Genomic DNA, 12,503 nt, shown 5'->3' with positions numbered 1-12,503 from the left:
AGCTCTTTCTCACAAAGAAGTATAAGTCTCTGTAATTCACCATCCTGGGGGGATGATTTATTAAGCATGTTTAAAGCTAAGATAGATTAACATTTAAATTATTAGAGAATCAAGGGTTCTGGGGAGTGGCAGGGAAGTGGAATTGAGGCCAAAGATTGGATCAGCAATGATCTTGCTGATTGATGGAGAAGATTTGAAGCTTCTTATGATATATTGAATTCCGCTCAGAGACGTTTGGTGAATTAACAGTGTAATTAGTGCCAGTTGCAAATAGTTGCAAGAAGTCCTGCTAGAATCAAAAGGTGACATATGTGTAAAATTGCAGAACTTGTGTTGTAAGTTTTCTGTTACATAACATTTTTCTTGGAGTTGTGTAAAGGAACTTTTGGATCAAATGGATCTGCTGAGTATTTCTGGCATTTTCTGCTTTTGTTCCAATTCTCTTTTAATTGCTTACAATTCAGTCTTTCATTGAAATAGATTTCCCACTGAGTAATTTGATAGCAGTTTTCATTCAATCAGAAAGAAAGAGCTTATTTTCACCTTAAGAGCTTAATTCAAAGGAATTGACCATGATATTAGATTCAACAAAGTAAAATGTGCTCTGAACCCTTAAATCCTCCTACCCTGGACTTCAGTGACACATCGGAAGAGCTGCTCCACAGATCAGTCAAATAAACTGGTGCATTGATACTCAAAAAATTGTATCTTTCAACATCTCAGATTGATTTCAGTGGCCAAAACCAAAAAGCACACTGTAGTAATTTGAAAAAACTTCTTTAAAAGCACCCCCTTCCTTCAAGTCTTGTACTTGACATGGACAAGCTGTGCCACGTTAGTTGGGGAAGTGGTGGTGGACAGCAATCTTGAGGTCTTGCTAGAGATGTTTGATTGGATTAAGGTCAGGACACTGACTGGTCCACTCTGAAGCCACTCCACAGTTGTTCTGGCAGTGTGCTTTGAGTTGTTGTCGTGCTGAAAGACAAACTTCCTCCCCAGTTTAAGCTTCCTGGTAGAGGTTAGCAGGTTTTTATCCAGGATCTCTATTTAGCAGCATTCATCTTCCAGTTAATCCTGACCAGATTTCCAGTCCCTGCTGCTGAAAAGCATCCCATAGCATGATACTACCTCCATCATACTTTACAGTAGGGATGTATTACCTGGCTAATGTGCAGTATTAGATTTACTCCACACGTACCATTTAGCTTTGAGGCCAACAAGTTCCACCTTAATCTCATCCAACCACGAGACCATCTTCCAAATCTTTAAAGTATCTTCTAAGTGACACTTTGCAAAGTTTTTACGTGCAAGGATATGCTTCTTCCTTGCCACTCTTCCATAAGTACTATTTTTGTTCAAGGCCTTAGAGATTGTGGAGCTGTGAACTTAATCTCCAGTTACAGTCACTGACTTCTTCAGCTCATTCAGAGTGACTGTTAGCGTCACAGTAGCCTCTCTTACAAGTGCCATTCTTCTCAGATGACTAAGTTTAGAGGGGCAGCCTGACCTAGGCAGTGTTGCTGTCATTCATATTTTTTCTACTTATTCACGATGGACTGCAGTGAGCCTTTGAGATAGTCTGGCACCCTTCCCCAGAGTTATGCTTCTCTATTATCATTTCCCTAACTTGCCTTGAATGCTCTCATGTCTTCATTTTGGTTTGATTGGTTGAAAATCTATCATACTGTTGGACCTTACAGAGGAGGGAGGATTTGTTCAGGTGATCCTTCAATTTTCTACATCAACAAATTGGGTGAGTTGGTAAGGTAATACAGTATATTGCACCTGAGGAAAGCTAGCTTAGTAATTACAAAGGTGGTGAATACTTTTTCAACCTCACAATTCTGGTTTTTGATTTTTAGTAAATGGTTGACAGGTTTTGGAACTTTTCTTTAGATTTGACATATTGCACAATGTTTTGTAGAGTAGCTGAAAGTCCTATGTCAATATATTTTAAATTTAGAAAATGAGACAGTAAAATGTGGAAATAGTTGTGGGCCTGAATACTTATTCAAGGCACTGTATACTGGTGTTGCAAATAATAGTAATGTATAATGTATGAATAAAACAAAATCTAATAGCGTGGAACAGTTTTACTTTTCACCAGCATAGAAAAATATAATTTATCATAATTTTTCTATTTGGACTAATTTGTAACTTCTGTCTACTATCATACACTCCACTGTTTCCCCCAATTTGGTCAATCATATAGCAACCTAGTGAGATACCGCTTTCTGCAACGTATTGAGATCTATCCATGCATCCTGAACATGGAGAAGGCAGCAGAATGAGGTTGAGAGAGAAGTGGATTAGCCATGATGAAATAGTGGAGCAGTCCTTATTGACCGAATACGCTAATTCTGTTCCTATGTCTTGTATGTTATGTTAAATTGCCAACACTATTGAATATAAACTGTAGAACATAATTGTAAGATAGCATCTTCTGGCAAGTACTGACATACATTGCCTTCTAGTCTCCATTGAATGTATATGTCAGCATCCAAAGGCAACAAAAGTAACCTTAGCAAAGATAGAAATGGAGCTGTTTTGTGTTTATAACTATTTACCTTATCCATCAAGGAATACAAATTAAAAATTTACATTCATGTTACTCAATTTTCCTAAAAGGAAGATTTTGGCACAAAGGGACAATTTGAATTAAATGATGTTTGTTTATAGTAACTGCAGGTACTTCAATACTATCAGTAGTATGTCTAGCTGTTCGTTCATAATGATAATGTATGAAAAGCCAAGATAAATTGTCCTGTGATTTATAAAATAAAGAGCTGAAGTCTAGAGATTTTCTGACCTTGAGGTTGCATCATTATTTTTTGAGATTTTGTATTTATCAATGAGGAATTCTTCTAAACCTAATCTAACTTTCTGTATAGACTAACAAGTAAGTTGGTATCATATTTTGGGACCTGTTTCTTCAATCTATATTTTAACAAATGAACATTTTTTCCGTAGATTGCAAGGATCATGTTGCAAACGTGACAATGTGGTTTTCAGTGGAAATATTTCCACAAAGCAATAGTATGCACAATTAATCTGAAGTAAAAACAAAATGCAGGTCAAACAGTACTATTGTAGAGAAAAACAAAGTTAACATTTCAGCTCAAAGATATGTGAACTCTGTTTTTTATATAGTTAAGTTAGTTCTAAGTTTATAGTTTCACTCAAAATTCCTAGAAATAGCAATACTGCATAGTGTGACGTAAGTAGGCAGCCTTGGTTTCAGATATATTCACGAGTCAGAAAGCGGTTAACCCTAACGATAGTAATAGTGACTTATAAGTGATCAAACGGTTGGTGTAATTAAATGGAAAGTGTTTATAATTCTGTCAGATTGTCGCTATCATAAACTTGAAATTTGCTGAATTTTAGAATTGACAGATTACTTCAAATGTATGTATTTTTATTGATACACTTTTGTTAAAATACATTGTAAAATTATATTTTCTCACCACCTTAGATCATCACAGGAAGAGTTCCAAAAATAAGCTGAATAATCACCAGCCGTTCAATGAACAAAATGTCTCTGGTGAACTGCATGCTTCCAGACAACTTACGCCTTCAGAAAGAGGTGACAGAACTGAGAATTATAAAAGGACTCCTGAAAGTACCATTAGACTCACTGGTGGTGGATCAAAACCTGCTGTCCTTCGATCAGCCAGTGCAATAAAAAATCTAGTGAAACAGCAGAGTGCGTCTCCATTACCTTGTAGCAGACATAAAAAGAAATCTGACTGCGAGGAGCTTGGAGTAGGACTGAAAAATGGTCGATTTTCACCTGCTGGTTCAAGCCGACCTGGAAGTGCCAAACCTATTGTAAGCAATATTGACAATACTGGCCATATTGGCAGCCAGACCTTAGAGAGCATTACTCCTGCTTTGCATTCTCCATTTTCCTCAAAGCATAAAATTAGCAATTCTACTGCAACAGCTGGATCCAATACAAAACATAATACCATTGAAAAAGCATCTCAGGACAGAACTGGAATTTCTCAATCTCTCATCTCTCAAAGCTGTTCATGCACTCCGCCGAGTCATCAAAGTTCAGATATTCTGCTTATTCCTTTGGAAGTCCGGGTACAAATAGTGGAAAAGGAAAGACTCAGAAAAGAGCTTTTTCGAAAGAAGAATAATGCAGCAACAGTAATTCAGAGAGCTTGGAAAAGGTAGGAACCCTTAGTTATATTAAATTACTGCATTGTAATGCTTCATCTGTTATCTCAATGTACTGCCTTTAACGTAGAAAAGTATCATGATGTTTTACATAAATGTGATGAGATAACAATCGACATGGAATGAAAGTATAAGATTCTAGGAGAAATTGTAAAGTTGTACAGCACAGAAACGGGACCTTTGGCCCACCACGTCCAAACTGAGTTTGTTGATCATCTACATTGGTTAGATAGAGAGCTGGGACTTGTGGAGTGTTTTAAAGAAGGAGAGAAACACTTGGACAATTCCTGAATGTGGGACTTAAATAATAGGAAATCCAATCCTAAGGCAAAGAGAAAAATGGATGCATTAGTGGCCGGAGTGGAGGAACAGAGAAAGGACTGGAGGACTTTTCAAACATGCAGAGGGCTGAAACCAGGAGACCTATAAACAGAAGGATGAGAATTTTAAATATAGTAGATTTGGAGAGGGACTGGCATACATCATTAAAGACAGAATTGACAGGTAAATAATTAGTTAGGATTATGATACAGACAGCGGAATTTTAGATGGCCTGAAGTTGACAGAACATGGAGTATGGAAAGTTAGCCTAACATGGGGATAGCCAAAAGGTGAAATAAAGGCATGGGTGAATCTTGGCAGCTGATGGGCTGAATGACTGATGGATGGACAGTATTTTCAAGGTGGAAGTAAACACTTTCTTCATAATAAAGAGAATATACAAATGTAATTGAGAGTCCCGTGGGTGGATGAGGTCGAGAGTGATCTAGTACATCCTAATTGCCCAGCAAAGGGTGTGGAGTCAACAGTGAGCTGACAGTCATAGATAACAAGTTTTATCTTCAGAGTATGTAACTGAGACAAGAAGCACTAGTCTGTCAGAACTAGAAATTATACAAGCACTTTTACAGCGTTGAGGAAACAGAAGGATTTAGATAGGTGATGGAGAATTAGAGCTGAGTCAGGACAGAGTACATGTGGACACTAACACTCTGTGTCATTAGAAAGAGTAGACTGTGGAAAGGGAGAATGCCAAACTTTACCTCAAAGGGTGCTCATAAATTAATTTGCAGTCTTGTTTTTTTTCCTTTATTCAGTTGCCTGAAACCAAAATAAAACAGCAGAAAATGTAACCAGTCAAATTTATGTGGTGAGCTGCAAAATACAGATATTTTGTTTAGGGAAAAGAAATAGTCTTGCACCAAAGCTGTAAAATTAGTTAAGTACAAATAAGCTTTTCTTATTGAATGATGAAACAAGCCTTTGTATTATCAATATATGGTATTCTTGAGAAATGGACAATAAATCAAGGAGAGGAAACCTTTTTTGTAGACAAGCATAAAAAGCAAGTCCCAAACTTAAAGAGCAGGCACTCTTGGATAATTTGGTTATTGAAATATTCCACGATTGTTTGACAAATTACTCTTTTATGCTTGTCTGTTTTTAAGTTGATGTGTGAAGATAGAATTGTCATTTTATGAAAATAAACTTTCATTGCTTGTAATCCTGTGGGTAGTGCTTAAACTTACATTTGGCTTTTAAGTTGCTTTCTCCTTCGACATTATATTTTAAGTTTGTTTATAGACAAAATAACCTGACAATGTTCAGTGTAAGATATAGTGAATAAATGAACTATTACACAATATGAGAAGATTTTGTGAATCAGTCAGATTTGCTTACCTGGTCCAGGTGTGAGAAGTTGATCATTAAATGCTCATCTTGAAATGGGTTTGAGAAGAAGCTATCTTCTTGAACTAGAGCAGGTCCCGGTGAATTGACAACCAAAACAAGTAGAGTGTTTCAAAATTTTCATCCAGGAGTTATGAAGGTACTGTGACATATTTTGGAAATGTTTGCTTTTAATAACTGGATAGAGGGAAATACTGAAAGGAAGTGAGAAATAACATTACAGACATTTGTGTATAAGATGATGAAAGGCATTGATCATGTGGGTGGCCAGAGTCTTCTCCCCAGGGCTGAAATGGCTAACATGAGGGGACATAGTTTTAAAGTGCTTGGAAGTTGGTATAAGGGGGATGTCAGAGGTAAATTTTTCACACACAGAGTGGTGGGTGCATAGTATGCACTGTCAACGAAGGTCGTAGAGGCGGATACTGTAGGGTCTTTTAAGAGACTCTTAGATAGGTACACAGAGCTTAGAAAAATAGAGGGCTGTGCGGTAGGGAAATTCTAGGCTGTTTCTAGAGTAGATTTTCATGACCGGCACAATATTGTGGGCCAAAGGGCCTGTAATATGCTGTAGATTTCTATATTTCTATGTAACAGATGGAACTTCATCTGAACAAATGTGAGGTGATGCATTTTGGGAGGTCAAATGCAAAAGGAAAGTATACAGTGAATGGCAGCACCCTTAAGAGTATTTATATACAATGGGATGTTGGGTACAGGCACAGAGTTCTGTGAAGGTAGCAGCACGAGTGAATATAGTGGTTAAGAAAGTTTGGAAATCAAGTTGCAGCTGCATAAAACTTTGGTCAGGACACATTTGGAATATTGTGTACAGTCTGTTTGCCACACTACAGGAACGGCATTTAGGCTTTGGAGAAGATTAGATCAGCCATGATGAAATGGCGGAGAAGACTTGATGGGCCAAATGGCCTAGTTCTGCTCCTATATCTTATGATCTTATGGTCTAAGACAGTGGTCCCCAACCACCGCGAGGAAGCGATATGATTTGGCGATATGAAACGATATGAGTCAGCTGCACCTTTCCTCATTCCCTGACATTCACTGTTGAACCCACCCCGTCGGCTGGTCTGCAAGAATATTATCAATATTAAACTGGTTCGGGGTGCAAAAAAGGTTAGGGACCCCTGGACTAAGATGCAGAAGAGGTTTACTTAGATGATCTGTAAATTAGAGAGTATTGGCTATAAGGAGAAATTGAACACAGTTTGATTGTTTTCTCTGAAGTTGAGGGACTGACTCGATAGATGTATATAAAGTTATGAGAGGCATAGATAGTCAGAGTCTTTCTCCCAGATAGAAATGTTAAATACTAAAGGGTGTATGTTTAAGATGAGAGGGGGGAAAGTTTAAAGGAGATTAACAAGGCACGTTTTTATACACAGAGAGGGGGCTGTCTGGATTGTGCTGGAATGTTGCCAGTGATATGTTAAACAGTAAACAGCCCCCAATTTCTTTTGTATTATTAGAAGTGTAAATACTATATATGAAGATTAAAAGCTTATTGGAAGGTTTGGTCTTCTCAACCTCCACCCGAAGGTTTGGATGAGGGCATATACGATTTGTACATACCTGTAGAAGTGATGCAGCATTGTGGAGGTAATGTGCATAATGGAAGTACACAATATACACGGCTTATTTAATGTACCATAATACACATTTTTCATTTCTTTTCTTTTCTTACTTGAATTTCCTGGAAATGTAGCCATCTAAGAGAAGTTTTGGAGGACATTCACATTACCAGGGAGGAGGTATTTGCAGCCTTACACTACATTAAGGTGAATAAATCCCCAGGCCTGACTAATTGCATCCTTGGACTTGGTGGGAGGCTGGAAAAGAAATAGCAGAGTCCCTTGCAGAGACGCTTGTTTCATCGTTCCAGTTGTGAAGTTTCCAAAGACTGGAAGGAGGTCAATGTCATCCTGTCGTTTAGGCAGAGTAGCAAATACAAGCCAGGTAACTGCATACCAGTCAGCCTGACATCAGTGTTGAGGAAATTACTTGAGGGAATTCTGAGGCGAGTACACTGCAGTTCTCATCGAGTGGTCAGCAGTGGAAAGAGTGAGCAGTTTCAGGTTCCTGGGTGTCAGCATCCTGAAGAATCATCCTACATCCAACACATTGATGCAGTTATGAAGAAGACACTCAGGTGGTTATATTTCACTGGGTGTTTGAGGGGATTTCATATCTCAGCAAAGACTCTGGCAAGTTTCTAGAGGGGTATGGTGGAGAGCATCACAGCCTAGTGTAGATGCTGCAAGACACAGGATCACAAGAGGCTATTGATGGTTGTGTGGCACTAGTCTCCACACCATCGAGGACATCTTCAAAAGGAGATGCCTGAAAAAGATAATATCTACCATGAAGGACCCTCACCATCCAGGAAGTGCCATCGATGAGAAGTTACGGGAGCCTGAAGACGCACACTCAATATTTTAGAAACAGCTTCTTCCCCTCCGCCATCAGGTTTCTGAATGATCCATGAACACCAGCTCGCTGTTTGCTTTCTTTTGCACTACAGTGGATTGTAGTTAATTGGGACACATCAGGACCAGTACATTTTGGCCCAATTAAGTGGTTGCCCAATTAGCCGAAGTTTCATGGAAATAGTTAAAAAGGTACAAAAGAGACAAAATGAGTAACAAATAATGTATTTAAATGAAATACAGAACAGATTAGAACACTGCCAATAGTATTATAGTACGATAAAACTGTATATTAGTACTTAATAGTTCTTGATGGGGGAGATTCACACATTGTATGCAATGAACAAAATCAGTGCAGGCACCTAGTACAGATAGTGGACTGCCTTCATGCAATGCTATTGACGATTGCATCCTCTAAATCTTCATTTTCATTCTAACATTCAAGGTGATTGTCAATGCCTTTAAATTCCTAGTTGTTCCTAACTTGTTGAAGTAGTGAAATTGATTCATTTTCACTCTCGGCTGTTTCTGGCATCTCCAAGCCTGAACGTTTGAAACCTCAATGAGCAAAGCAGATCAGAATTGTCTTCATGTTTACTTCTTGTCAACTATTAGTGACAAAAATAACTGAGTTTTGAACACAAACACATGCAATTGGTGCTTTAAAAGCCATTCACTTTAGGCACAGTGTGGTGTCTAATGGTCACACAAGTGCAAGTGACTGACACTAGTTAGAACCTGTTCCTGCCCCAATTAAGTGGCATAGTGTCCCAATAAACAAAGGGAATCCCAGCTATTTTTTGATTAGTTTTTATTCTTTAGGAGTTGGCCCAAATAAGCGATTGCCCTGATGAACCAATGGCCCCATTAACCAGAATCCTCTGTATTTTGCTCACTTTTGCACTGTTTATATTTTAATATATTCTTGTTGTAACTTAGAGTCATTTTTAAGTCTTGCACTGTACTGCTGCCATAAAGCAACAGATTTCATGACATATGTATGTCAGTGATAATAATTCTGATTCTGGTATAACTGAAAAAATGTAACCTTTATCACAGTGACGTTGTAAGTTATAGTCCATGATAGGCAAGTTTGGCACTTGTATATAAAGCAAGCAGAATAAACAACAGAAAGAGAAGTAGAACATCTTTATATTGTCTTAGCTAGTTGTAATAAAAATCATAGACATAACTATATATATTTCATAAAGCATACATACGAAAATTGATTACCAGTAGTAGTTATTCTTGAATATGAGTGATAATCATTCATAAATATTGATATACAAACTTGCAGCTTACACATCTGGAAATGTGTTATTAATAACAGCCTGTAGAATTGATTTCCAAACAGACTGGCTAAATCAGAGAAGTTTCAATGTAGATAATCATGGTAGGGAAAGCACTGCTAAAAGGCAATTAGAGAAGGCCCAAAGGAGTCGAAATTAGGTCTTGTGTGATGGGAGGAGTGGTGCATATAGCATAATTGATCTCCAAAGGGGAACAGGTGTCAGCAGGTTGCTGAAAAGCATTAGGAATTTTTTTAAAAAGGTAATCATGGCAGGAAAGCATTTTAAAAGCTATTCAGTCAGCAGGAAGCCCCAGAGAATGGAACTGTCCAGTGGGGAAGGAAGAGATGACGGGAATGGGTTGCAGAATTGATCTTGTAAAGAGGAAAAACCTGATAATTTGCCAAAAACTATCAAGAAGTTTTAAGAATAGAAGTCATAGTGGGAAAGCATTTCAAAAGGTGATGAGATGAAATGCTAAAGGAAGCACTTGGTTGAGAAAAAGGATCCAAAAGGCATGAAGGTGGCAAAAGCAACCTGCTGAATCAATTTCTCGTATAGTGTATCACTCAACAAATTTATTTGGAAGTATTTACTTAAACATTATAGACGAGAACTGAAGCAAGAGAGGAAGAAAATGATGTGTGAGTGTTCTAGACTCTGGTATGCAATGTGAAAGTTGGAGGTATTCCTGGAACTCCAAGGCTGTCTGAATAGTCTTTTTGTAAGTATTGGGATGAATCTATGAAGCTGATGTAATATCATCTTGAGGTCAAAATACTTAGCTATAAGAGCATCATAGAGGAGATGCACATGAAAGTGTACAATATGCACAATAAATGTAATATAGTTTTGCTGCTTTGAATTTATTTTCTTCCCCTTTTTTTGAATTACCTAGAAATGTAACCATTTGGAGCTTTATTGGTAAACTATTTCAGCAAGTTGTTCAGGGTTGCTGAATGGCTGATTCCGGAGTACAGTCCTGGCATGTATGAACAAATTTAATTTTTATCACAGGTGATAGCAACAGTAATGTTTAATTTTGTATTTATCTTTTACATGCACTATTAACTAGGCATGGTGATTAAAGTTAAACGCTAATAGCAAGAGAGGAAAGTGCAAAAGTGTTCAAAAATTGCATTCTGCTGCTGAGGAGGATGATTGCGAGACTATAAATCAAAGTAACGACCATCAGAATTCAGACTGCTTTGCCTGTCACAATGGATGAGCTTTGAAACACAGTAAAACACCAACTAAGCTGCTTTCTTCAGAAGTCCTGATGGTTTGGTATCTGACTCACCAAATTCTGTTTCACGCATTCTCCTTTAAAAGGGTCCTTCTTCCTGAGCTCTCTTTAAATTTGCTGGGACCCATTTCTCACTCTCCTTCTAAGTACTGGGTCCCATTTCCCTTGCTTTTAAAAAGATCAGGACCACATTTCCCACAATTCTTTTAAACTCACCATGATCCCATTCCTGTAATTTTATAATATTCATCCTTATTTTCAAATATTTCTTACTGTCTTGTCCCTCCTCAGGGTTTTAATTGTTTTTACTCTTACAGCATGTTGTAAAATCAGCATCTCCAGTCTTGGCCTCTCAGCTGCCCCCAGGTTTTGTCATTTCCCTGTTGTTGGCTGCACATTCAGCGGCCGTGGCCCGAACATCTGGAATTCACACCTTAACTATCTTTGTCCTCCCAACTGTTTCTTCCTAAATGTGTACCTTAAAACTAACTTGTTTGAAGAAACCTGTGGTTATTTGCCTTATCAATTCCTTTCAAAGGCTTTAGAATATTTGGAATGTTGAACATGCTGTTTAAATGAGGGTCATGGTAGTAACGATAGAAGTATTTGTGCTCCTGTTAGGACATTCTTGGCAGCCGAAGCATCAGTATGAACGCCTGGTCTACAGTTGATACGCCACTTTCACCACCTTTCTCCTTTTTATCAGAATATCCTTCGGGTGTTATGCCCTGAGGACCTCGTTCTTCCTCCAGCTCAAATCTTTGCTGTGGTGCTTTGTTGTGCAGATGCAAGTCATGATCATTCTGGAGTGAGGCTGGAAGTACAGAAGTAACTCGATGTCTATAGACAGCTGTGGCACATCTCCACCCTGTCAAGGGCTTACTCAATAACACATTCAGTTGTCATCTGGCTGCCATTACAGCTTTTCTGATGCTCAAGGTTGCCTTGATGTCAGGTCAGGTACTGATAGTAAAACAGAAACTGCTTGAAGTATTCAGCTTCCCAGGTTAGGAATCAGAGTAATGCCTCAATAGTTAATGGAGTGGAGCGAAACAAAGGCCAGGCTTAAGATATTTCGGCATCTGCCTTTAAACAGGAGTTGCAAACAGACTTAACTGAACTGAAGATAGTTTTTCAGGGAGGGATAGTGATGAAGATCACTATCATCTTCATAATGATGAAGACCACTTTGAATTGGCAAGATATGGATGGTTAGGAAAAAGAACAAGTCCACTCAGCATCCGTGTCAGTATCAGTTCCTTCATTTGAGGAGGGCAAAGGAGATCATCCAGCAAATTATAGGCAGCTGACTGCAGTGGTAGAGACATTATTGAGAATATATCTTGGGCAGACAGTTTTGGAAGAAAGGGCTTATTAGGGATTGTTAGCAGGACTCTGTGCTGGTATGGTCATGTCTCATAAACTTGATTGAATTTTTTTTAGGAGGTGATGAAGATTATTAATAAGGGCAAGGCAATAGATGCTGTATACATGGACTTCTGTAAAATATTTGACACATGTCTCATAGTAGGTGCAAACAGAAGGTTGGTTGTACAGTGTCGTGGCAGATTGGATTCAAAATTGGCTTGGCTTGCAGGTTTGACCAATGACGTTCCTCAGGAATTAGTGCTGGGACATAAGAATATT

The 12,503-nt window shown here is 38.2% G+C and overlaps 1 protein-coding gene across 12 annotated transcripts in view; it reads left to right on the top strand.

The window, feature by feature from the left end:
• The window catches only part of invs (inversin), a 276,292-nt gene that overhangs the window by 223,611 nt on the left and 40,178 nt on the right, over positions 1–12,503 (top strand). For all 12 annotated transcript variants that reach the window (XR_011885432.1, XR_011885430.1, XR_011885431.1 and 9 more), the window contains one exon: positions 3,476–4,181. Coding sequence is in view for 9 of the 12 variants with exons in the window: in XM_072253505.1 (XP_072109606.1) it covers positions 3,476–4,181 (706 nt within the window). In the remaining 3 variants the exon portion in view is untranslated. The remainder of the gene's footprint in view (positions 1–3,475; positions 4,182–12,503) is intronic.

Source organism: Mobula birostris, chromosome 3, assembly GCF_030028105.1.
Source record: "Mobula birostris isolate sMobBir1 chromosome 3, sMobBir1.hap1, whole genome shotgun sequence".
Classification (NCBI taxonomy): Eukaryota; Metazoa; Chordata; class Chondrichthyes; order Myliobatiformes; family Myliobatidae; genus Mobula; species Mobula birostris.
This window is presented reverse-complemented; position numbering and strand designations above follow the sequence as displayed.